Source organism: Camellia sinensis, chromosome 2 (genome assembly GCF_055761805.1).
Source record: "Camellia sinensis isolate YWXY chromosome 2, ASM5576180v1, whole genome shotgun sequence".
In the NCBI taxonomy this organism is placed as follows: Eukaryota; Viridiplantae; Streptophyta; class Magnoliopsida; order Ericales; family Theaceae; genus Camellia; species Camellia sinensis.
Window position 1 is genome coordinate 106,772,862 of NC_138962.1, and position 27,268 is coordinate 106,800,129.

The 27,268-nt window shown below is 33.7% G+C and overlaps 1 protein-coding gene and 2 long non-coding RNA genes across 3 annotated transcripts; 1 reads left to right on the forward strand and 2 right to left on the reverse strand.

The window, feature by feature from the left end:
- Positions 1-9,297: 9,297 nt before the first annotated feature.
- On the reverse strand, positions 9,298-20,688 carry LOC145820264 (uncharacterized). Its single transcript, XR_014361473.1, has 4 exons — positions 20,352-20,688; positions 11,270-11,438; positions 10,048-10,154; positions 9,298-9,809 (listed from the first exon to the last, which is right to left on the reverse strand). It is a non-coding gene; the product is annotated as an uncharacterized LOC145820264 (long non-coding RNA).
- LOC145820265 (uncharacterized) lies at positions 18,637-19,803 on the reverse strand. Its single transcript, XR_014361474.1, has 2 exons — positions 19,011-19,803; positions 18,637-18,876 (listed from the first exon to the last, which is right to left on the reverse strand). It is a non-coding gene; the product is annotated as an uncharacterized LOC145820265 (long non-coding RNA).
- A 2,649-nt stretch (positions 20,689-23,337) lies between the features above and the next one.
- On the forward strand, positions 23,338-24,306 carry LOC145817698 (uncharacterized). The gene is made up of 2 exons (XM_082912760.1): positions 23,338-24,078; positions 24,211-24,306. Exons 1-2 carry the CDS (start codon positions 23,338-23,340, stop codon positions 24,304-24,306), a joined length of 837 nt encoding a protein of 278 aa, XP_082768886.1.
- Positions 24,307-27,268: the final 2,962 nt, after the last annotated feature.

Below are 27,268 nucleotides of genomic sequence, written 5' to 3' on the forward strand. Positions count from 1 at the left end.
ATCGGTAAATAAATTCTGTAAGTAATTTATTTTTATTTGTTTGATTTAGTTTCAAGTTATTTATTTTACACAAAAGATTGTTCTAACAGTAATATGTTATCATTTTATAAATAAATTATTTAAATGATTGTTAGAATGAAATCTATCATTATACAAGAATACACTTGCAAGAACAGAGGGTTAACAATTTATAACAACTTATAAATATGTACTCAAGTGAGAATTATAGTAGTGTTATACAAACTAAAAAATTAAACTCACGTTCTACATCTAATAATGTGGCAATTAATTAAAATATTTAAGGCAACTCTTTCTGTTATATCTTTTTTAATTATCAACCAATTATCTTTCTTACACATTATTGGATCTATAAAATAGGTCTAAAAATGAGCCTGTGTATTATTTTTCTTTTAGAAATTACGTTAGTGGAGGGGTTGGATTATCTCCAGTTGGCTAGTGCAACTAGACGGTCCAGTCCGACCCATTGTGGGCCTATTATTAGGTCTCGATAATCCAAATTATTTAATATGTAAGAATCGTCAAGTACTTTATCTCTGTAAAAAATTATATTAATCGGATATCAGTAGCCACTTGATCAAATCACATTTGTATGAACAATTTATTTTTCAAATCATAATTACCATTGATACAAATTTGATTTAATCAAGTAACTATCAATATCTGATCAATGTAATTTTCTAGAAAGATGAAGTACTCGACGAGCTCTACATTTTGATGGTTCAGATCATCGATGTGGGTTTCTGTAGACGTGAGCTCTGTGGTTAGTCCACGGAATCCCAACAACATGCTCCAGTCTAATTTATGACAGGAGAGAAACCACACCGGTAGTGGATATATATGTTTTCATATAGAATTCAAGAAGATATTATTGCCTTTGCCTACCAAAATGGTTTTAATAGATATATAAGGTAAAGGCTCATTTTTAAAAAAAAATAAATTTGGAATTGTGTTCTTGGTTCCTCATTCTAAGAGTGTAAATTAATCATACAATCTGGACAAAAGAGAGGGGCAAGTCAAATTTGAGTTGGACATGTGAGCAGACCCACTACCACCTAGGCTTCCTACAACAAGTTTTATTAATGAGTGTATTAAGAACATTGACTAAAATAGTTTAAAATAATTATATAATTTTTGTAACATTTTTTTTTTTTTTTGTAGAATGTTGTAGTGTCCCAGGTCTTAGACCCGACTTGTTTATGTTAAGTGGTAACCGTTACCTTATACTTACAATTTATTATTTTTTTTGGACTATTGAATAGTTGTGCGTTGCATTTAACCTTATAGTTATTATAATTGAGACCTTCTCCTCATTGTTTGGAGAGTCTTGATTAATGAGTTAACATACTCGTTGGGTAAGATTAGACCAAGAATGCCAAATTCAAATTTTTTTATCTTGAGTAGTGTTCACTCTTTTGCCTTTTTCTTTCTCCACATTTTCAATCTTGATGTGAGGTTAGAACCATTGGAAATTTTATTTTTGGGGCTTCAATTTAGATACAAAATTGACCATATTCCGTTTCCGAACATGGGAGATACACCTGTTTCAAGTCATCCAACAAAAGCTGTCTGGTCAAATTTGCACGAGCGGATTTCGCGAGAAAGCCATTTTTTTCCTAAGTTGATCTGCACAAGCGGATTTTGCGCGTCCAGATATTGATTTGTGTGCCCTTTTCACTCAAATAAGATCCTTCTCTCTTTTTGACCATTTCTCATCACTCTCTCTCTCTCTCTAACTTCTCTTCTCTTCCTTCTCTCTAAACTCTCACCAAATTTCACATTTTCTTCGATTTATAAAGATCAAGCGAGATTTTAATACAAAAATGGCAAGTATCTCGAGAGCTACGTTTTGACTGATGGAGATCAAATTCCGGCAAAGTTGATTTTTAGAGTTTTCTCCTCTTCTCTCTTTGAGGTAGGGATTTTTTTGCTCCTTTTCAATACCTCATTATAGATAGACATGTGGTAGTTTTTATTGCATTAAAAACTTGATTTGTTGGGTATTTTTGAAAAGAATGTGATGAGGGTTAGGATTTTGTGATTTAGAGTTAAATCTTGTGTTTTGTTGTCAATAAATGAGATTGTATATTTGAGAAAAAATGTTTAAAAGGATTAGAGTAGAAAGCCCTAATTAATTATTTATGGGTTATGAGAAAGAGGGAAAAATTGATTATTCGATTTTATTTGAAAAATATGGGGTATTGTGTATTACATTATGAAAATGGGTATGTAAGAAAATAAAGAAAGTCATCATGAAGTTTAATTTGTGTTAATTGTTATCTATGGTTTTATAATTGTTAAGTTGTAATAATTGTTGAAAAATTGAAATTTCGGAGAAATAAGAAGAGTGTTGGTAAATGTTGTGTGTATGAAAGATTTTTGGAATGGTTAATCTCGTTTATGAGGGTGGTGATGAAAAGTTCCAAATCCTTTGGTTATTTATTTGTTTGAGAGATGGGATTAATTTGTGTTACATATGTGTTGGATTATAAAAATAAATTACTAGTTGAGTTTCGATAATTAATGAGAAAGGTGAGACAATTTATTGTGGGTATTGGGAGTTTGAAGAGAAGGGAAGATAAATTTTGGAAATCAATAAAACATTTAATTGGATTCATGACGAATTACTACTGGCAATTTTTTTCTTTAAAACAAGTGAAGCTGGCGATTTTTTTCTTTAAAACAAGTGAATAATTGTATTCGTGGCGAATTACTACTTGTTTAACCAAATTTGAATATTTTGAATTGAATCATAAAGATGGGATGGTAGTGATGAAAGATACTTTAATTATAAGTTTTGAAAACAGCGTGAATTGGAAGTTGAATTAATTGGAATTGAAGGATGAAATTTATGTAACGTATAAATGTTGATAAAATCTAAATCAAGACAATAAAATTGAATTCATGGATTTGGTACCTGTTTTTTATGAGACTGTGTCCTTGGCTATCGGTAAAGGATGGTATTAACGTTGTTAAATAATTTGTGAAACTTGGAATAATGTGCCAATTGTTGAGTTGAATGACAATGTGCATTGATATGGGTTCCTCTTCCCTCCGGATTTGTGTCTGATAAAGTTTGGCGCTTTGATATGGGTTCCTCTCCCCTCCAGTTCGTACCTATAGCGATCCCGGGTTTACCCTTGTTGTACAGTGATCCGGACATGTGTCCGTGGATGTTGGTAGTTGTTTATTATCTAGGTTGCATCCTCTTTACTTTGTTTATTAAGTTATGAGATGTGTTGGGCAGATTTGTTTCAGGTTGGTTGTGTTTGGGAGCCTAGTGTTGCTGCCCAGATTTTTGGCCCTTCGCTCGAGCGAGAAGTTTGTCGCTCGAGCGAGAGTTGAGTTTGTGTCTGGTGGGTCGAGCCAGAGTGGCTTCGCTCGAGCGAGTGATAGCGTCTGGTTCTGGACCTGAGAGTTGTGTTTCTTGGCTCGAGTGAGCTTATCTTGGCTCGAGCGGTCTGGTTTGTTCTTCGCTCGAGCGAGAGGTCTGTCGCTCGAGCGTGCTCCTGGTTGCAGACCTGACGGTTTGAGTTGTTGGCTCGAGCGGGCATTCCTTCGCTCGAGCGCACTTCTGAGTTTTTGGCTCGAGCGAGAGTTCCTTGGCTCGAGCGAGAGTTTCTGTGTCTGGTCGCTCGAGCGACCAAGTCTTCGCTTGAGCGAGAGTGTTTTATATCAGCGGACAGTAGCGTTTTGAAACATCACTTTTTCACTTTATTTTTCTTTTCAAACCCTTGATCCGACACACTCTCTCTCTAAACTTACACTCTCTCTAAGATTTGATCTCCCTTGAGTGTGAATCTAGCCTAGGGCCTTTGTTAAAAAGATAGAGGGTGTTGAGAGCTTTGTTTTTATCTGAAAAAGTTTGGATTTGGAGCACGTTGATCTTCGAGTCTTCATCTCCTTTTTGGCTCAAACTTCGAGGTAGGGATATCCTACTCCTCTCTATGGATTTTGTCTTTAAATTTTACTATTTTGAGATGTTGGGTTGGTTTGGTAATTTGGTAAAAGTTTGGGGCTTTTGTGCAATTTTACAAAAGTTGGGGTTTTATTCATAATAAACCTAGATGCATGTTTGGCGTAGAGAATTGGAATAAATGTTAAATCATTGGTGAAAATGGGACCTAAAGGGTTGAAATGTTAATTTTGGGAATTGACCTAATTACATTGTTTAAGTAATTGGGAGAATTAATTGTGAGAAATGAGGAAATGAAATGTTGATTGAATATCCATTGTGCATCTATTTTCTGTTTAGAAATAACTGCTTTGGGCTATCGGTGGAGGATAGTCGTGATTGTTGTAGATAATGCATGATGATTAGGCAAACGGAAACTAATCAATGGAATGTGTCATGGAATTTGACGGTTGATAGAATACATTAACTGTATGTATTGAGTGATTGTATATAGAACCAATGTGTTTGTATACGTTATGTGTAGAGGAGGAGATGGGGGATGTACTCCGCGGTTTAGGGGAAGATAGGGGATGTACCTCTAGACCGGATAGTGTTGGGAGAAGATAGGGGATGAACTCCGTAGATACAGCTCATATGCTTGTCTAAAGAAGTGAAGATAGAGCTTATGTGCTTATCTTTGTGAAGTGTGGATATAGCTTATATGCTTATCTGTGGATATTGTGGTTGTACATATCTGTTGTAGAATGTGGACATAGCTTATATGCTTATCTGAGAATGTGGATATTGTTGTTATACATATCTGTTGAGAATGTGGTTAGTGCTTATATGCCTATCCGTTGAAAAAGGAAAAATGAAAAGTAACTTGGACTCATAAGTCGTATGACATAAATATGTGATTTATGTGAATGTATCAGTGTTGGCCATCTATCAATTGCTAATATTTTAGTCATTGTTCATGGTTGGTTTAGTGTATTTCTACTGGGCTGTGGCTCACCCTATATGGGAATATCATTTTCAGGTGCAGGTAGCATGCCACCTCCAAGGACATAGCTTGGGAGGCTAGAGGCGGACATACTTTTGTCGTTTTACTTTTTGATGTATCACATGTAAACTCAAGCCAAGGGCTTAACGTGTATGAGTTAGTACTCTTTTGTTGTAACCAAGTGTTAACTTGGAAAGCTGTAAGCCCGTAGGGCATTTTGCTTTTGTTGTTAACATGTAATACTTATGTAATAGAACTCGGATAAATGGAAGAACGTGGAACTTTTATATATCATCGCATGTCTTATTTGATGGGTTCAATGTTAATATTTTGGGGGCGTTACAGTACCTAGTAAAGTGTGAACAGGTTCCTCTCCCCTCTAGCTTGAGGTCCGATAAAGTTTGGCTCTTTGAAATGGGTTCCTCTCCCCTCCGGTTCGCACTCGGTAGAGTGGGTTGTGATGGTTATGGCTTGACGAAGCCAGAGTCCGTTATGTGTTAATTACGCATTGTGTATTTTCATACTTGTGTTGTGATAAGAAGGGATGCATTATTGGCTTTTCGTGCTTGTGACCAGTAAAATATCGTAATGCGTGTTGACATGTCTATTGTTGCTTATATATATATATATATATATATTTGTGAAATTTCATTTTACACTTGTGTTTAAGGCCATAATATATAGTAATTGCCTTTGTAGCCATAATGAGTTGGAATGTAGGACGAGTATATTGTTTAGATCGATCTTAGGAGATCATGATAATGTGATGAATGGTGGAGATTTCTTTTAAATGTAAATGAAAAGTTTTGAAAGGTAAGAACTGGCCTTTGTTTCTTATTATGTTAAAGAGGATCTTTTGAAAAATTGTATTTATGTAAATATATTTTGAAGTATGAAATGTCACATATCCTATATATATATATATATATATATGTATATGTATATGTGGAGCATTCATAATTATAGATATCTATATGTTGCTATTATTTAGGCTTATTGGGATTCTTACTGGACCTTTGTATTCATCCCACGTTGCTAATTATCTTTCAGGTATAGAGTGAAGAGTTGCTCGAGACTTGAATTCTATTAATTGTTGGCCATGGGGCCTTTCAAATGCAGGCAAAATGCCAATGACTTCTTGCTCTCCCTCCTACTCTTCATCTCTGGTATTTATTTTCGGTTTATTTCTTAGAAAAATTATCAATAAATTATATTTTTCCCTTAAAATTATTATTTAGTTTTATTAAGTTTCAATATAGATAAGTCTTATTTTTCATAAAATATTTTCAAAAAATTCATTACTGCATAATGGTGTATGTTATGTCAATTGAACCCCTCATTCAACATGATCAAAAATTTTATAAATTTTTTAATCAAAGTAAAATTATATTTTTAATTGAAAAAATCATGATATTTAAAAAAAGGACATTTATTAGAAAATCCTCTTTTAAGTAATTGTATCTCAATTAGTTCATAAGATATTCTTATATGCAATAAGTCCTATTCTTTTGGATATTTGATCCACCAAATCCTAATCCTCATATTTAAGATATTTTATGGGCAATTTTACCCTTACAAATATTTTTTTGAACTCTTAGTAACTTGGTGATGTGAACATTCACATTAGATAAATTTGGCAATGTGAATGTTCACGTTGACAGTGTGAATGTTCACGTCATGGAATGTTTACACTGTTAACGTGAACATTAATGTGCGTTTCACCCTATTATTATTAGGGATATTTTGGTAATTATGCCACATAAGACTTATTGGAACGTAAGAAAGTAATTTTGATTAAGTGGAACATAAGTAGATGAAGAGGAATTTATAAATAAATGCCCTTTAAAAAAATCATAGAGCACAATAAAAAATTACTAATAAGTTCTATTTTATTTTCAAATTACTATTGAATTATATCAAGTTTCAATATTAATTAATAAGTCATATTTTCTTTTTTATTTTATAAATTGTTACAAAAAAGTTCAATTATTCAAAATAGTATGTTTTATTTTATTTTTATTTTTATTTTTCACAATAAAATATGAACCAAAAATTTTTCATAAATAATTTTAATTTATTTAAAATATTTTAATAAAATATTTTAAATTCTTGAAATTAAATAAATTTTCATAAACAAAAGTATAAGTATAAGATTCATCAACTATCTCATGCAATGAAAAATATATAAATTTGTCATAGTATTATTTTTTAGAATTTTAATTGAATTTAACCTTTTAGATTGTTTACACTACTACAAAAATTCATAATTTGAAATAACAAAAAATGATACATTTTATACTATAATTGTTTTGATTCAATTGTTATTTATGATTTTTTAAACATAATAAGAATAATTCTTACAATTAATTTTTTTTAATTTTAATTATGTTAAAATTGTTGTTCATATTAAATGAGATAGGTAAAATTGAGATAAAATACACCATTATAAAACAATGAATCTTTTGGAATATCTTACAGCAAATAAAACTTGGTTGTCCATATTGAAATTTGGTACGACGTGAAAATAATTTTGAGAGTAAGATATAATTTATTAGTAACTTTTCCTTATCTCTTTCATTTATCCTTTTTATATGCTTCATATATAATTTTATGCCCTCCATATATAATTTCAATAGTACACAAGATCACTTTTAATACAAAAATAAAACAACAATGCTATAAATTCAAAAAAATCATTCAAAAAATATCTAAAATTTTAAATGCATGGTCAATATTCGCTACATAAATAGTCCCACAACAATTTCAAATATACATCATTGATCTATCATTCTGAGTGAATTTCTAAATACATTTTTTGGTACCACAACCAAAGAAGAAAAACATAAAACTTACATTTTATCTTCTCACACAACTCAAGCACTCATGTCATAATAACACAAGCACACACCAACTTTACCAGCACACACATCACACTAATAGCTTAGACTCTAGGTTAAATATTCACCCGCACAATTTATTTGTCTTCACTTTCGCACATCACTCTATATATATTTATTTCTCACAGCTGTGAATCTATACAGATGAAAAGATGGTGGTCATGGTGAAAGCAAAAAAATGTGATGCAGGTTGGCAATGCAAGGGGGAAGACCGTTGCAGGGAAGACTGCAAAACTCGTTACAATGGAATAGGGCGGTGCGATGATATCACTGCACCCCTAGTTCCGAAGCAATGTTATTGTGTTTACAATTGTTGATCTCTCATCTCCATATCAATGGAATGTCAAATTATTGAAATCAATAATAAGAACTTGATTTGGTAAAAAATATTGCAGTATTTCATAAACTTATGAGATGCAGGAATAGTGATATAAGTCTATTTTTTCAATTTTTCTAATTTTTTTGATGAAAACACTTTTTGGCAATATTATTCATATAACTAACATGGTTAATAAACCCAAAGAGTTTCAAAGTCAGTCATTTTATTTTAACTGAAAGCAAGATAGATAAGAACTTATAGAATGGTTATTTTTAGTAACCAATTAGGCCTACCCTAGTTGGCCAACATACTTTCTTTAGGGCTTAGTCCCTAGGGAAATCATGAGTTCAATTCCCCTTAGAGGAGTTGAATTAATAAAGTGCAAGTATTTAGGTGTTTTGTCAAGGGGATGAGGTTTTCTCCCATGGGTATTAATCTAACAACTAATATTTGCCGATAAAAAAAAAAATATTTAGTAGTGTGATGATCAAATACAAGGTGGTCAAAACAAAATTAGTTCCTACAATATATATATATATATATATATATATATATCAAAGGTAATTTGTGAGAGAAACTAAAGACAAAGGACAGAATTGAGACTAATGTATTTTCATTTGCACAAAACCTAAATATATAGTAACCTATTTTTAGCATTGTATGCACTTATACAACTCTTTTCTAACTTAAAATTATTATTATTATTATTGTACAATCGATAGAAGGGGGTAGAGAAAAGGGAAGTCACATTGCATAATAGTAAAACTTGAATGTAAGTATCATGCCCTCAACCACCTGAAAACCCTTCGTCTTTTTTAACTTACAATATACAAGATCAAAAAAAGAGGGAATATATATATATATATATTAATCTACTATTCAGTTCTTGGTTTTTTGAAAAAATTATACTAGTAGTCCCTTTAATTTTTTCATTGTATTAATTTGATTCCTGTAATTCCAATTACATTCAATTTTGTGCATTAAGTTTTCAATTTGTGTCATTTTGGTCTAAATTGACGCAAATACTCCAAAATGACAACAACAAAAAAAAAATATGGGTTAGGTAAGATTAAGGAGCTTTAATATATTTTTGTGTTATTTTGGGAATGTAGGAGTATTTGAGCAGAGTGCAAACAGCTGCACCCAATTTTTATTGGGAAAGAAATTGAAAAGGTAACACTTCCATATATTTGAAAATCCCAAATCTAGTACAGAAGCATGACAAACCAAGGTTCACAAGTATGTAAATAAAAGTTGGGACCAAAACGGAAGTGAAAGTTACCTGAAGCATAAAACAGGCAGCAATTTAAACAGCCAAACAACTTTTTACATTTTCTCACATTTCTTCCCTCCTTTCTTCCTCTTTTGTTTTTTTTTTCCCTCATTCATATCTGGTAATTTTGCATCCTCTAATGGAAAAAAAGGGTTGGTATGTTTTTTCAAGTGTTCAATTCTCACATGTGCATATAAGTACTCTTTGTTGAGTCTTCCCATAACAAACCTCCATATCATCGTGCAGAGTCTTGCAATATAAGGAAACAAATCCATAAGTTGATAAAAGATTGAAAGTAAGATACATGAAATGCAATTGTAGTGGAGATGAGTTTGATTTTTACCCGAGAGAGAATTCATCATAAAGATGAGCTGGTGAATCACATCCATTTCTCACAACCTAATCTGTTAAAGAGGATTGCATTTCAAATAATTGTCAAACAGATTAAGATATAAAATTACTCGGTAAATGCTATCATTTAAAAACAGGATATATATGTCTTCAAAAACTTGGTGATTGACAAAAGTAACATAACCAAATTTCACTTTCGATTGAGAGCTGACATATACTAAATATTAATCTGAATAGTAGCATTAATATTTAGGTTTGTAAATGTATCTGAACATTGAGAAAAATGTAAACCTGATTAGTAACATTTGCTGGTACAGAGGGTATTCTGTCCGCAACACGAGGCTATGCATTCCACTGAAGAAAAGAAATTGGGCATTCTCCTCAAGAAAATAAATTATCTGTATATACAAGGGTTCAAATTTCAATGAAGCATATTATATTCAAATAGAAGAAACAAATAAAGAAAGACGCAAGGACCAAACTTTGTGATTTCAACAACTACTTCTCTAAAGTCTTAGCTACTTTATCAGGTAAAAGATAAAATGATTTCTTCAAGTCTTCAATTCCCTTCTTGCAAATTACACACATAAAATGATTTCTTCAAGTGTACATTGGGAACGCATAGTGAGATGAGTTTGATTTTTATCCCAGAACTCATCATAAAGATGAGCTGGTATCATCCCAACCTTTCATATCCAATTCCCACAACTTAATCTGTTAAAGAAAGTTGCATTATTGTCAAACAGATTAGGATAAAATTCACTTGGAAAATGGTATCATTTAGGATAAATGTATTCAAGAACTTGATGATTCACAAAAACAGAATAACCAAATTCACTATTGATTAAGAGTTGACATGTACTAAATATTGAATCTAAATAGTAGTAGAAATATTTGGGTTTTTAAATGTATCTTTTAACATTGAGAAAAATATAAATCTGATTAGTAACATTTTAACATTTTCGGGTACGGAGGAGGGTATTCTCTCTGCAACATGAGAATCTGCATTTTCTGCTGGAGAAAAGAAATTATCTGCAAATACAATGGTTGAAATTTCAAAGAAGCAAATTATATTCTTATAGAAGAAACAAACAAGAAAATCTGAAAGTATATTTGGTGGAACATACAATATATACGAGCAACAATATTCACATATTACATTTAAGTGGTAAAGATAGTCCTACAAAACCATCCAAACCATCCATATTCCGACAGGTCAATATTTCACTCTTAATTATAACTCGATAAACACTGTTTATTATCAACACCTCCCACCTCCCCTCCATTTCCCCAAACACACACACACAAGAATACATACCAAAAGAAATAAATAACAAAAAACCACCCACAAAAGAAAAACAAAAGAGAATTATTTATCAAAAGAAGAAAACAAAACAAAAGTTGTCAATAGAATATTTGGATGAACATGACGGATGGCTTTTTAAAAATAGTAGCATTGGTCACTTTTAATTGAGGATCCTAGGAGAAGACTGGAGAATTGGATAGGCCTAACCTTCAGCATTATTTTTATAAAGTGGCTGCTATCAATTTTGAACCTTCGTTCTCACACTCAACACCCTGAGCATTTACCTCTGCACCAAGCAATGCCCCAACGCTGGCTTTCAAAGCACCCAAGGCTGCAGGCAAGAGATTCCTATGCATTCACAATGTACACTTGTTTCCTATGACAGAACATCCAGAAGTCAAGAGGATTTGCTTAATAACAAACAAAATGAAATTAGCAACCAAGCAAAAGCTTTTTTAAATAAAAACACCAGTAAAGCATCAAACTTTATGATTCCTTTTACTATTAGTGTAAATTAAGCTACTCTATCAGGTAAAAGATGAAATGGTTTTTTCGAGGGTCCTGCTAATGATAGCCCTCAGGGCTGTCAATAAGAAGCACATAAGGCCAAAATATTTATAATCTCAATACATTTTTCACATAACTCAAAACATTTTTACATATTTTTATATACCTTTAATATTTTTTAACACTAGCAACAGCCCAAGGTTTTTTTTTTTGTTTTTGTATTTTTCTTTCTTAAAAGGTCCAGAGAGATAGCATGGAGTTGCAGACAAATAGGCATTGATGCTTGCCTGTTTGGCCATAACGGCATTTTTTAAAGTATCATACAAGCTTCCTTTGTAGTTACAGCTACAAAAAGATTTGGAAGCTGATATTCTACCCTATATTTTTAGCACGAAAATTGATCCCTTCATCAATGAATGGCAAATATAAGAATAAAATTTTAATGAATATGAACAATGAGCAATCCAAGCTAGTAGATGGCAAATGATAATGACTTCATTTTTTTATTTTTATTTTTTTTTTTGATAAATAAGACAATTTTTTTAAACAACATCAAGACGATGTCAAAGAATACAAGAACCAAAACAACCGACCAAACACCTAGCCATGAAGAGTGCCTACAAAATCTAGAAAAGAGTTCAGATCCAAAGCAACTTGCCCCGAGACCCAACTATACAAAATTCCCAAAAATCAGCTCTTCAAATAATATAATGACTTCAAATTTTTATTTTTACTTTTTAAAAATATCCACTAATCTAGTCAAATAAATATATCTAAAGGAAAAGTCTCTCATCCCAAACACTTTTTTTTTTACTATTTCATGTTTTGGGGTTTGCCAGAAGATTTTTGATTTCTTCTTGTTCTTTGTCTACTGCCCACTTCATGACGAGTTTAAACAGATCAACATGTAAATTTGAAGAAATAAAAAAAAATCTATGAGACTATATGTTATAACAATTTCAAAATAGTTTCATCTCTTTTTTCAATATATGCATTGGATTTAAAATCTAAATAATACTCCAAGTAGGGTGGGTGGCTTCTCAAACCTAAATCCCTCCAACTGCAACAGATTGCCCACATGGATTTTGACCAGACTAGGTGACTTCCTAACTGTCAAATGTAGTCTAGCATGCAAGGACAAAGGTTTAAAAACACACCATGATACAAAGTTGTCCTTCTTGCAAGGCATGGAAGTTTAAATGATCAAAAGTCTTGCTTAAGAGGAGCGTGCAGTGGGGAGGTTTTTCCAATTGTGGTTTGCGGAAATGACTTCTCAATTTTTTTGATATATATATATATATATATATCTTATTCATTGATCACTTACGAGAGTTTTCATCATGATTAGATAAAAGCAAATCAATAAAATAGATAGTGAAATACATCCTAAAGTTTGTTTCCACAACAACAAATGCTGGAGAACAATAAGGTAATAACAACAATAGTTAGTAGATTACATATCCTTTCTAATATTTTTTTTTACTTGCACAACACTGATAAATTATAGAAAAGTACACTTTTACAAAGTTGGGAAAAAAAATCACATAGTATTCAAAGTCACAACTGAGTCAGGAAGTTGTCCTCTCCAGGGCAAAAAATAAAAAGTAAAAAAAATCAGCATTTGAACAGAGAACTAATACAAATTATTGAACCAATTAATTTGTCGTCATTAGATACATTATGCAGCCAATCCACTGTATGTCAACATTTCAAATGTTGATGTAATAAATTGTTATTCCAAAATATATTCCATGTTGTCATAACTATGCTGTCTCTGGCAGATTGGCAATGTTTTATGTTGATGAAACTGCGAAAAAACTTATGTCTTAGTGATAATGATGAGATGGAGATCACACATCATTTACTGACCCATAAAATAAAACTGCAAAAATTAGAAACAATAGAAATGTGCACTTTTATGATTGATTGAAAAGCGCACATTTCAATCATTTACAACAAACTGGAACTTTCTTGTGATAAGGCCCAAAAGAATTAGAAAGTAAACCCTCGGTTCTGATAAAAATCTTAGACGATATTAGTATTGAGAAATCAATAAATAAAAATGGAACTTGATTGGATAGGAGAGGTGCTTGCATTAATGACATTCCCCTCTTATACCTACTAAACACCCTAACCAAGTCCTTTGATTGTAATGGATTAGTGCCTAAATTAAATGGAGTTAAATGGTTTCCTACCTTCCCATAAAAAATAGGTGGCAGCTCTTTTATGCGAATCGATCTATTTTGGCAACTTGTGGGCCAACGATACTGTGGGATAAACGATTTGTTGTCATTATAGATCTCGATGGTTCATACTCGATTTTGAGATAGTCTAATCCGACGTGGGGTGCGTTGAAATATGTGGTATCCACAGGAGGTCAGTGTAATTATATAACAAATATAATTAATTGTATTTTCTTCAAACCTCAAAGAGATGAGTAAATTTACCCTTATATACATATATTGAAAAAAAAATGCTTAAAATATAAAATGTATAGATCAAAATCATGTGTGCCTAAAATATACTCTCGGCCTTTGTCTTTGCCTTGTTTACATTTGCCTTGCGTCTATTGATAAATAAGGTAAAAGTAAAAGGCACTAGTAGACATAAGATGACATGTGCTCAAAATGGCATGAAATTTGTTCAAGACATTAAAAACTTCATGACAATCAAGACCCATCAGTCTTGAATGGCCTACAATGGATTTTGGGCGAATTCCAAAATTTAGGCCTTTAGTTTCGCAATTTTTCATTTTTAGAAGTAATTGATTCGCCTATAACTTGGTCTATACAAATATGATTTTGCCTTGATTTTTTCCAATATATTTCCTTTTTTGGTAATTTTTTTATTTTATTTGATTTCGGCTTGGTTAGCAATAGCAAGTAATTAACCTAGGATTTAGTTTACCTTTTTTTCTTTAGGTATTCTCTAGTATAAATTGACATGTATGCCTTGGGGCAAATGAGTTTTATTTTGAAGAATTAGTATTATTACAAGAGAGATTATCCTTTTTTTGGTCTAATTCGTGGTTGTTCAAGTGTTTGGGTGTTCATTCCATTACCTTCCTTGCATCACCATTCTTTTCTTCATCTCTTTTTCACTCATTTATCCTACTCATGTCAACAGGCATAACTGCCTACACCATAACTGCCTTTGTAATACCCCCAACTTTTCAAAATATAATTAATTAGGTATTTAAATTTGGTTATTTAAATTTGGTTATTGAAATTTTTTATTAATGAAATATAAATTGGACATATTTTTGAGAATTTGCAAAACATGCTAGGAAATTTCCTAGTTTTTGTAAGTATCAAATAATGATGGCAATTTCATTATTTTTCAAATTACAATTTGAGACTATTTATTATAGCTTTTGCTCTTGAATTGCCTTGCTGGTCAATTTCACAATTACTATGACATCAGTTACACTTCTACAAAGAAAATTTGGTTCACCACAGAAGGAGGATATCTTTTTATCAACAAAAGAAAACATGTCTTTATAGAGGGTGGCAAGTAAGTAAGAAGCAAAAGCCATGGCTTGGCCATCTTGAAGGCATAAGGCCAATGGAAGGTATTCCTTGGTATTTTTGAAGCCAGGAACACAAAAAATGAATTAGCAAAGCCAAACTAAGTAAAAGGTAGCTCTTTCTTGGTCATCGACATGGGTGTTTCTTTTGCCTTTGTATTTCTTAATAAACTCAATGTTAACTCATGTCAGTGTTAAGGGTGAAAGTTACTGGTGGGGGTTCTAGTAAAGCACCGATTTCTAATCATAGAATGGGGAGTCCAATTAAATAGGCCATGTCTAAGATGGTTGGAGATATCATGCCAAAGCGTAGGAGCATTGAGTTGCAAGATTGTGACCAGAAACAGGCAGCAGAAGCAGCAGCAGCAGCAATTAACCACTTATTCATATCAAATTTGAGGGTTGACAGGCGAATTACCTCACTAATGCCTACATGTTTCCATACATCTGAGTCATAAGCTTCAATTCGTTTGACCCAGCTTTGCCCGGAAGAATCTAGTTGTCTCCATGATCAAAGAGGGCTTTTGTTGTTGTCCCAATTTACCTAATTGAATTTTGGTTGGTTGAGAAGCAGAGTTTCGCCATTAGCAAGTGGGTAGTATGGAGTTAGTTCATCTAGGAAATAGGTAGTAAAGGTAGGTCCTAGAGTTGCTTTGGCTATAGTGGTGGTACTTGGAATCAAAGTTAAGTCCAGCATTAGAGAGCTGGTGATTTCCCTAATGGTTTTGGGGAATCTAATATGTTCATCATTGGTTTCATCTTCTTTCGTGGATTTCAAGAGCCATTGTTTAGAGTTCTAAGTTGTTTGGTGTTCTGACATGGGAGTTTCGAAAGAGAGAGAGAGAAGATTGAAATGAGGCGAAGTTGGAAGGTTTAAGCTTTTATAACTTTTGGTGGGCCCAGTGTTTGGATTTGTTCGAATTAAGTATATTATTTATCTGACCCAAGAATGGATTTGTTCAAGTTAAAAATCATTATTATTTATTTAACATAAATAAAGGGGTATTATTTGCACCCATTTTTGTGAAATTTATGTCGACAGGTGTATCAATCAGATGACGACACATGGCAGAGTCAAAATGAAAGTCCCTCATCAGTCAAAGGGACAGGTGGCATGAAAAGGTTGAGCACATGCATAGAATGATTCAAGTGATGGAGCAGTTATTAGGCTAAGTTATGAACTCAATGGATTGTTTTCAGAAAGGAATATGTACGAGACGGAAGGCGTTACCCTGCCGATGTGGTGCTCAAAGTGTAAAGGGACATGTGGCAACATGGAGGAGAGATGGTTCAACAGGAAGATTTGAAGGCTTGGCAGAGTTTGAAGACTTAGAAGTGAGGAGGCAGTTACCATGGCAGTTGGCAATTGCAGTTGCTGGTTTGAATGAGTCATGCAATCATGGGCCAAGAAAAGAGGAAGAAGATATAAGAGCCAAGGATTTGGTAGAAAGGAGATCATCAACAACACAACAACAACTTAGCTTATATCTAGGAGTAGTTCTTTCAATTTAGGAGTAGTTTTCTCTGTAACTTGTAACCTTTATGAACTTTGGCGGTTTCATTATGGAATTACCTATTGTTTATTTTGTTTACTTTGTCGATTGTAATTTTGTTCCAAAGAAGTCCTCATTCTTTTGAGGCATGTAAATCAAAAGCACAGTCGTCTGGTTTCTTTGTTTGCTTTTTTGTTTAAATTGTTGTTCAATTTCTGTCGATTGGGAGTGAGCATAATTTTTACTAACATATTCCTGGAAAAAGGACTTCCAACTTGGATCCTTAGGTGGTGATACTAATTAAAAACGCAATGGAGATGTGTTGTTGTGACTGCCACACTATGTAATTGTATTATTAAGTGTCAATGGCACCATGAAACATGTTTTTCACAATTTTCCAATGTAGAGGTTGTTAGATAGACTTGCGACACGGACCAGAAGATTTAAAAATGCTAGTTTTAAATTGAGATTGGATTTAAGTGTTATTTTTGTTGTGATGTTTTCTCTGTTCTTGAACACTAATTCCTTTTAGTAAAGGTAATGAAGGCCAAAAGAGTATTTTTACTTTCTTTCTTTTTGTGTGTTATTTGAAATGATTGTAATATTCTCAAATTGGAAAATTCTTTTTACACACTACTAAAAACATAAGGGTGTAGTTTACCCATTCAAAGATTTTATATATAAAACCACAAAATACTCTTCACACACCATCATCACATATAGACATATAAACATCCAAAATAAATTGATTTTGAAGATTTAGTGTTCAAGAATATTGAAATCAATTGGTTTTGGGGTTTAAGAACATGGAAATCGATTGGTTTTGAAGATTTAGGGTTTAAAAATATTGAAATCAATTAGTTTTGAAGATTTACATACCATAGATGACATTGAGATTGTTGATTTCGAACAATGCAACAATAAAAATGTCAATTTAATACTTAGGTTTTTGATTTTTTTTGTTTTTCTCATTCGTATAATTGTCAGGAATACGACTTTGTTCGTCACGTGTTCGGATAATCAGAGTTGAACTTTTACATAATGTTTGATTATTTTTATTCGAACAAAACAGTTTTGTTCAAATTATTAAAGTTGACCAAATTACAAATGTTCATACATAAAAAATTGAACATTTTAATTCCTTAAGAATTTCAATTCTTAAATTTAATTTATTTTTCGGTATATTTTCTTTTCTTTTTTAAAAAGTAGATGTATTCAATATTTACAAAATAATAATAATAATAATAATAACATATAAAATTTAATATATGTTCAACATAATAAGTCCAAACGAATTGAAATTGTTCAGCATAACAAGTATGAACGAATGTATTTATTTTATTCAACATAAATATTTTGAACATATTCAATTTGTTCAATTTTTTTTTTTTCTACTATGATATTGTATCTCCACCCAATAAAATAATCTTGAATTGCCATACCTATGGATGGTAAGTCGGTCCAACAAATTGTGAGGCCTTATCATGTTAAGTATATCACTCTCAATTTTGTCATTTTGTGGATTATGAGAGTCATTCCATTCTAGTGATAACTCTTTTAACTACTCCTGAGATATTAAATTTGCATCCCTTACATCCTCAGCAAAACTTACATTCTCCAGTTTTAATATGTGTATTACCCTACAAATGTGTGATAAGTTTTCCAACTCTCCTATTATATACCCACTACATTTACGCACAATAAAATTTGACACCGTTTGTAGCTTTGTTAATTTACCTATCTGTAGCGGCATTTTTTCTAATGATAGAATATTCGCACTAGTCATATCAAAATGGCATAGGTTCACCAGGTTTCCCATGTCTATAGGTAACTTTTCAAGTTTTTCACAAAATTTCGAGAACCAGACTTGTAAATTGTAAAGAGTTACCACCGACTTAGGTAGCTTTCTAATCTAAGAATGGGATACATTGAGGTACCGTCGATGCCTTAGATCTCCAATGGAATTTGTTAGTTCATCTATTCCAGAACTACACAAATGCAACTCACGTAAGCACTTCTAACATTGGCAACAATTCATGAAGCAAGTACCTCATTATGTAGTTCCTCCTACACGGTGAAAACTCTAAGAAGGTTCATAAGCATTGGCATCATCGAAAATTTTGAACTTTTGATTCCGTCATATTTGCTAGCACCACAAGACATTTTGAACTTTTGAGTCCGTCATATTTGCTAGCACCACAAGATGAATGTTGAGCTTTATTTGAAATTTTCTTCGGCTTGTCATCCTCCAAAATTCTTCAACCAAAAATAGATGTCCTCTGCAATTGCTGGAGCCAAATCATTGATGAGGTCATGCATTATGAATAGCAATTCATTATGACTTATCGATTGAAAAAAACCCTAAATTTCCTTAATTCAACACCACCGTTGTCCTCAAACCATAGATTATCTAAGTCCTTACCAAATCAACGGCTTTTTCTGCCTCTGTACAACCACCATTGACGATCATAGTCTCGACGCCGTTGATGACGTCGATTTGAGGTAGAGATTCCTTCCTAAGGGTATAAAAGTCCTCATGGGACGTAGTCTCATCTCTTGAACTCTGTCTCATCTCTTGAACTCTCTGACATAGACACCAAGACGATCATGGTGGGGGAGGGGCTCCAACGATTGCGATTCGGCAGGGAAGATCGAGGATTTAGTAGAGAAAGGAGAATTAGGGCATGGTCGAAGAAGATCTTCTTGGGACGACATCGTGTGGCAAGATCGGTGATGGTGTGATTTGATTGTCAAAGACAAATCTTGATATGACCTTTCACATTGCTGGTATTGCCATTAAAGTTTCATTTTCTTGCAAGAGGGTGGAGATCTCTTGATGCCGCCCTGTTTTCGCTGGCCATAAAATCCTTGTCGAAGAGGGAGACGGCAGACGCGCTCTTCAAGAGGACGGAGCTGAGGCAGTCAACAGTCAGAGGAGAGTCAACTCAGCACTGGAGGAGAGAGAAATGGAAATGAGAGGAGAGAAATGAAAGGAGTGATTAAGAAAGAGAGAGAGAAGGGTGATCAAGAGCATGTCCAATGCATCTTCAAATATGAACTCCTCCAACTCATTTTCTAAATTCATCTATTTGGGGAGGATGAGTTGATCAGGGAGGATGAAAAATACAGTATTGCCTCCAAAATAATATTTATTCTATATTTTTTATTATATTATAAATATTTTTTAGAAAAATCTACTCATAAACCTTATGTTAGAGAAAATTGTACCATTTAGTCCAATGATTTTTTTTTATGCACCAATTAGTCCTATTTTTTTTTGTAAGATTTATTAGTTAGTTGTTAGGTTACATTAATACCCCCCTGGTATGATATTGTTTTCCTATTTTGTGGCTGATTGGTTTTGTGTGTTGGTATGGTAACGTCTATGGATGTAACATAACCCATACCCCCAACACTCAACATTAACATAACCCACACTCTCAGCACTTAACATTAACATAGCATTAGCCACACCAATACAGTAATCAAAATTGAAGAAAACATCAACAACCAGATCATATACTCCCACACCAATAAGATGACAACTACTCTTTCTACCCATTTGGTGTACGCAATTTATCCACCTTAAACAACATTACCCAACAAACTACCCAAACATCACCCCATTCCCAAAATCACAGTAACAATACACCACTGTGACCAACCATTACGCACAAATAGAGCAATCATCATCTGCACACCGGAACACGATAGCACACAACATTGGAATCTGGAAAATCAAACAACATAACAAAATATATACCTGATAAATTTCTGATCATGTTGCGATGTCCCACTACTACACACCTTGTCGCAATGTTTTCACACCAAAACAGGGTATTGTAAATTCCGTTCACCATGCACTGTTTGATTCGCACTTTACACTTCGCAAATCGTATTAACAGCTACCGAATCGATGACTGAACTAACGTTTTAGGGCCTCACACATCTAGAGTTTCCACCTTTCATTTTCGGGGGCGTAAACGTTACACTAAACTGCCATTATTGAAAATCTGACGTTCACAAAGTGAACGTTGATCCCCAAAATCTTTTCATTTCCGCAGCTTCAACACCACCAGGAAGGAAATGAATTTTACCCAATTTTGTACTTTCCCCCTCTATAAAATACCATCATTGGGGAGCTTCTATCTACACACACCAAATCCCCTCTATACACACACTTAATGATATTTAATTTTATTACAATTTTATCCCTAAGTGAAATTACTATTTTAGACATCATTGTTGATTCAAAACATCTCAATGCACACATCCATCTAGAGTTCACATCTGTTGCATCGTGTACACATCCATCCAATTCAAAATGTCTCCAAGTTTGTAGCTTCATTGAGCTAGAAGTGAAAGCAGAGTATTCACTCATTCCTAGCTTCTTTCAAGTTCGTAGCTTCTCAATGCACTCATTCATTAACCTTCCTCATTCATAGGGAAAACATCATTGTTATGGAGGATTTGCCTTCTAAAAATCAGCAAATAAGTGTTTATGAGAAATATAGCGAAGGAAATGTGAGTTTCTTTTTTCTTTTTTTTTTCCAGCGTCGTTTAGATAACCAAAGTCGAATTGTATTATTTGGTTTAGAAATCTACTACCGAAATAAGTATTTATTTTCGGAAGTTGTTGTTCGAACAAAGTAATTAATTTCGGAAGTTGTTGTCCGAACAAAGTTAACTTTTACAACATTCAACTTCCAAAATTTGAAAATAAATTCGGACAACTACTTCCGAATGAAGTAAAAAAAAAAATTCCCATTTTATATTCCAAATTTGCAAACTGCATACCAAATTTACAATTTTGAATTGCAAATTAATCGTTATAATGCCATTAAAAATTTGTAATGTTATACAAAACATGTAGGAATATGTGTCAACTCAAGGAAGTAAGGTTTGCGCAGATTTTGTGTTGGATTACACTACTCAATTCACAACTGAACAGGTTCACTCTATGAAATTATAATGATTATGTTTCGAATTGCTCACCAAATGTAAATGTTTGATAATATTTATTTGACTTTGTAGGTATTCAAAAGTAAGGATGAATTGCTCAACTGGGTACGTGAAGTTGGAAAGAGAAATGGTTTGGTCATTATAATCAAAACATCAGACTATGGTGGAGGGAAAAAAAGACCCAGGATGTATCTTGCTTATGAGAGGAGTAGCCAATATAGAGCGACAAAGAAGTTAAAACATGATGGCAACAATACATCAAGAATAACCGGAACGAAGAAGTGTGGTTGTCCTTTTGATATGAGGGCTCACAGGTTTACCACACATGATGAATAGACATTGACCGTAGTATGTGGATTGCATAATCATCCACCTGCGGATCACCTTTAGGGACATTCATATGCGGGGAGGCTATCAAAGGATGAGAAAGTATTGTTAATGGATATGTCAAAGAGCATGGTTCAGCCAAAAGAAATCCTAGTAACCTTGAAATAGTGAGATGCCCTCAATGTAAGCACACTTAAAACCATTTACAATATACGCCATCGAAATAGGGCGGTACAGAGATCTGGAAGATCACAGATGTAACACTTATTGGGTGAATTGGCCAAGTATAATTACATTGAGCGCCATCACTCTAAAGAGTCCATGATGACTGTGACAGACTTGTTTTGGGCACATCCTACCAGTTTGGACTTATTTCGGTCTTTCCCACATATATTAATTATGAATTGCACATATAAAACCAACAGATATCGTCTTCCTCTTCTTGAAATTGTGGGAGTGATATCAACTGAAATGACATTCTTTGTAGCTTTCGCATACTTACAGTATGAGAGGGTCGATAACTATGCGTGGGTGTTAGCTACATTGCGTGATGTCATGGATGGTTTTGTTGTGCCAACAATTATTGTTACTGACAGAGAGCTAGCCTTGATGAATTCCATACATAAAATATTCCCAAGTGGCAGACATTTATTATGTCGAATGCAAGAAAATGTTTGAGACACAGCAAAAATGGGAGAAGTTCAACCATGAATGGAACTCTTTAGTGTATTCATCTTTTGAAATTCAATACGATGAGCATCTTAAATCATTACTTAAGGAATTCAGTAGTTATCCTGATGCAGTCAAGTACGTCATGGATACTTGGTTGGTTCCTTACAAGGACAAATTTGTGGCGGCATGGATAGACATGTGTATGCATTGTGGCAATGTTACAACGACCCGGTAAGATTACTTTTCTTCAATATGTTATTAATAAGTGCCATGTACTTGATATTAATTTGACTTACATTGAATTGAACAGGGCTGAGAGTGCACATGCAAAACTTAAAAGACAATTGGGTTCATGTCAAGTCTCATTTTAGGCATCATTTGAGAAAATACATAGTATGCTTAAGTTGCAACACCCTAATATCAAGGCTTCATTTGAGAAAAGTCTAACTGTTATGCTACATCAATTTAAACCTTCTCAGTTCAGGGAGCTACGGGGTAATGTGTCTATCTCTGCATTGGAGTATTTGCTTGTAGAGAGTAAGAGAGCCAATTCTATTGGTATTGATGTTGAAGCTTGTGGATGCGTCCTTCGCCACACTCATGGTTTACCTTAAGCCCATGAGATTGCTGACTACATCAGACAATATCGTCCTATACCACTTGCTACCATACACTCACAGTAGAGGCAACTTCATATCTCCATATGCAACAAAGAAGAGGAAACAGAGGTGACTTGTCATGCAGAAGTAGAGTTGTTTGTGAACAAGTTTAATGAAAGTGATAGAACCATGCGGTTGGAGCTTTTGAAGATGTTGAAAGAGATTGTATATTCGGGAAGCACTTTTCTTGTTGAGCCGGAGGCGAAGTCCAAAACACGTCCTCGGGATCATAAGAAGATCAATGTTTATACCCGTCGTGACTCATGTGCATTTGAGTTGGTGCAATCTGGACATGATTCCTTCTCACCTAGGGACACTCAAATCACTACATTAGCTTCTACTCTGCAAACCAAGAAGAAGCGACCTGTTAAGGGAAAGGAGAATGTGAATCCGAAAGGGAAGGTATATGTTACTAGAACAGTGAAACCTGGTGCATATGTTGATGCTTTCCCTTCTGGGTTGAAACCATACATTAAGTTTGTCAAGGATGTAGCTGTAGATGGGAATTGTGGCTTCAGGGCTATAGCTGCTTCAATTGGTCATACAGAAAATGATTGGGCTCAGGTTAGGCGTGATCTGTTGGGTGAGCTGCACACACACAAAGAGGAGTACATTACACTTTATGGATCCTACGAAAGGTTTGAAGAATTGACAAGCATATTGTCATACTTTGAAGACAGTCCTGGATACTCACATTGGATGACTATGCCAGACATGGGGCATCTTGTTGCATCGTGCTACAATCTTGTGTTATACCACTTGTCATTACAGCAATGTCTCACCTTTTTACTTCTTAGAACAGTGGCAGTACCTCAACTTGATAGACGTGAGATTGCCTTTGGGTTTGTCAACGGAAATCATTTCGTCCAGGTATAACAGAAACTTATAATTAGTAGACCAAGGGATGATTATATTGAAGTTTTTTTAATCAAGCACTTCTAGCCAAACATGTGTGGAGGATTTTGATTGACCCTAAATCCCTACTCTCCAAGGTTTTGTCAGGGAAATGTTGTTCGTCTCAATCTTTTCTTATCGATACTGTCAACAACAATGCTTCATGGGGATGGAAAGGAATTTTATGAGGAAGAGACTTGTTAAAACAGGAGATAAGATGGGTGGTAGGGGATGGTTAGTTAATTAATCCTCTTATGAGGATCAATGGATTTCAACTATTCATAATCCAACATGCTTGAATCTATCTCACTTCACTGATACTCCAAATCATGCTTGGAGTATCGATCTTCTACAAGTATTCTCTCCACTGGAGTGCATAGATTATATTAGGGTTATTCATTTACTAGTGGTGCCTTCACGAGATCAAATTATTTGGGGCTTTACTAAATCCGGCCAATACACCATTAAGGCTTTTTATTTATATGCAGCGCGTTCAGGCCGTAGGGGTACACGTCACCAATCTGGTGATCCCATTTGAAAGTGATTGTAGAATCTTAGACTACCTCCTAAGTGGACACTTTTCTTATAGAAGTGTTTTTACTGTATCTTTTCAGTCCGATAGGTGTTATATGGGAGAGGAGTCTCCACTAAGCCTAGTTGTCCATGATGTGATAAAGGGATTGAGACTGTGGAACACTGTTTCTTTGAGGAAATCCCATGTTTTTTTTTGGATTGGTTCAAACAATAGATGAAGAAGGTTTGGGATCATGAAATTATTGTCCAACCCATTGCTATTCTTTGGGCCATTTTGCATCAGAGAAATAGTTATGTGTTTAAAGGCATGAATATGACACAATTACAAGCAAATCTTCTTGCTCAAGAGCTCGAAGTGCGGGCGTGTCATGTGTTTTTTTCAATATAGATCAATCACAGGTTCAAGATTATGCTTCTAGGATGCAGCTTCCTTCTCCATTGCTGGGAAGTTTTTCATTGGGCTAAAGGCCAACATATATTAAGCATCTCCATTTTCACGGATAGTCAAGTTTTGATATCTACTTTGCAAGGGCAAGGCATCCTTGATTGGAGCATTGCGACTATTATTAATGATATTAAGCTAATTAGTAAGGATTTTTTTATTTTCTTTGTAATTCTAAAGTTAATCGAGACTCATGTACTAGCTAGACAAGTTAAGGATGAGTTGTTAGCATTTTTCATAAAAAAGTGAAGTAGTCGCACACAAACAGACACTCTTATCTCACACAAGGTGCATGCGCGGTGAATTGATCATATAATATTGGGGACGGAGGGATTGTACTATGCCATATATGCTTCTCTGCCTTCACTTAGTTGGGAAGTCGTGGTCATGATGGAATTAGATGCCACACCATAGAAGATCTCTACATTAGTGCCCTCTATGGCTAGTATGATGTCCTCTGAGTGAAGGTGTTAGTGGTCTGCATGCAATCTGGTACCACAACAAGCACTCTGGGGGTGGCCATTCCTATAGACTAGCCGCATCCTCGCATCCCCGCTTGCCCAAATACCAAACTCGATCGACAGAAGGGCCCTCTAGCAAAATCCTCTCCAACTCACCAGAGTGATGTTGAGCACTGCGATGAAGCGCACCATGACATCCGAAGCCACACTTGCCCACAACGCCCAAGTCACAAACAAGATGAGGGGAAAATTTCAGAATAAATGCATAAATGACATATGTAACGTAGAAATGACATAAACTAGTACATTTTACCTCCCATAATCTCTAATGCCCTTTGATGGTCATCTCTCAGCTACGCATGACAGCACTCGCGCATATATAGAGGGTGACTAGAGCAACGCCATCTCAATCGTAGTCGTTGATGTGATCAATGTCCACTATCGTTGCCAAATAGTGGAGATGTATCTTGTTCAAGGTCAACTCCACATAGTAACCAATGGGGTCCAAGGAACCCGTCAAACTATCAAAGGTTTTTCTAAAAAAAATTATTTATGTTATTAATATTTTGTTTAATATAAATTAATCTCATCAAAAAGTTAAGAGACTCCATCAAATACAAATCCACAATTTATTGTTTTGAGAAGTTTAAATCACTCCGTTTGATAACAATTATTAAAAATAGTTTTTAAGTTTTTTATTTTTTATTTTTTATTTTTAGTGAACTTTTTAAATATTTTATGTAATTATTTTACTTTGTAGATTCACTTAATCTAAATACTTAGATACATTTCAAAAGTAAAATATTTATGAAAAATAATTTAAAAATTCACTTACATAAAAAAAAAAATTAAAAATCAGTATATTTAATTTTTTTTTTAATTGTTGAATTTTTTTTTAAAAAATTACAAATATTTTACTTTTTAGATGCATATAGGTTAGGTACGTCTAAAAAGAAAAAAAATAAAAAAACTCAAACTGTTTTTAGAAATTCAAAATCACTCAAAACCAAACAAAGTAAATGTTGTTTAGTTTAATTTTTTTTAATAGAATTTAGGGAACTTCAAGCTTTTGGACTGACCCATCTACAAGCTAGTGCAAATTTATTAAAATTGCCATTTTGAAATGCAACAAGAAAAAATCAGCTATATATGTATAAATAAATCAATTAAACACTGCAAAATATACACACCTCATTAAACCAAGGACACTATTGACCCTTCTACCTTTGCTTGTCCTCCAATTTCATCACTGGAAAAAGTTACACTTAGTCAATATAATAGATCCAAGGCTAATCAAAACCAAAACTCATTCAAGGGGCCACTCCAAAACTCATACCCCTTCATATCTGCAATATATACTCAGATCTGGATTATTAACTTCATAACTGCATATATATATATACATATACATATTCAAATCACAAATTTCATTCAAAATTTTGAGTGATGAGAGAAGATCAAAGTGAGCAAGCAGGCATTGAAGATAATACAAATAAACATAAACACTACTATAATTTGAAGTTTGATTTTGCACCTAGTAGAAAATTCAGGTGCCTACACTATACAAATAACAGTGACTAATTAATCACAAACAGATACATAACCACTCAAAGAAGTAACAAAAAATTTCATCAATAATACAATATCAACTACTTACCTAAGAAACAAAAATCCAACTAATTTTAACCACCCAAAAAAGTTCCCCCCCGCCCCCCAAAAAAATAATAAT

Excerpts from the sequence above, each read along its gene's own strand:
- LOC145817698 (XM_082912760.1), top strand. The coding sequence starts at position 23,338 with ATGCGGTTGGAGCTTTTGAAGATGTTGAAAGAGATTGTATATTCGGGA. Across the intron at positions 24,079-24,210 it reads ACGGAAATCATTTCGTCCAG|GGAAATGTTGTTCGTCTCAA; the intron begins GTATAACAGAAA and ends AGGTTTTGTCAG.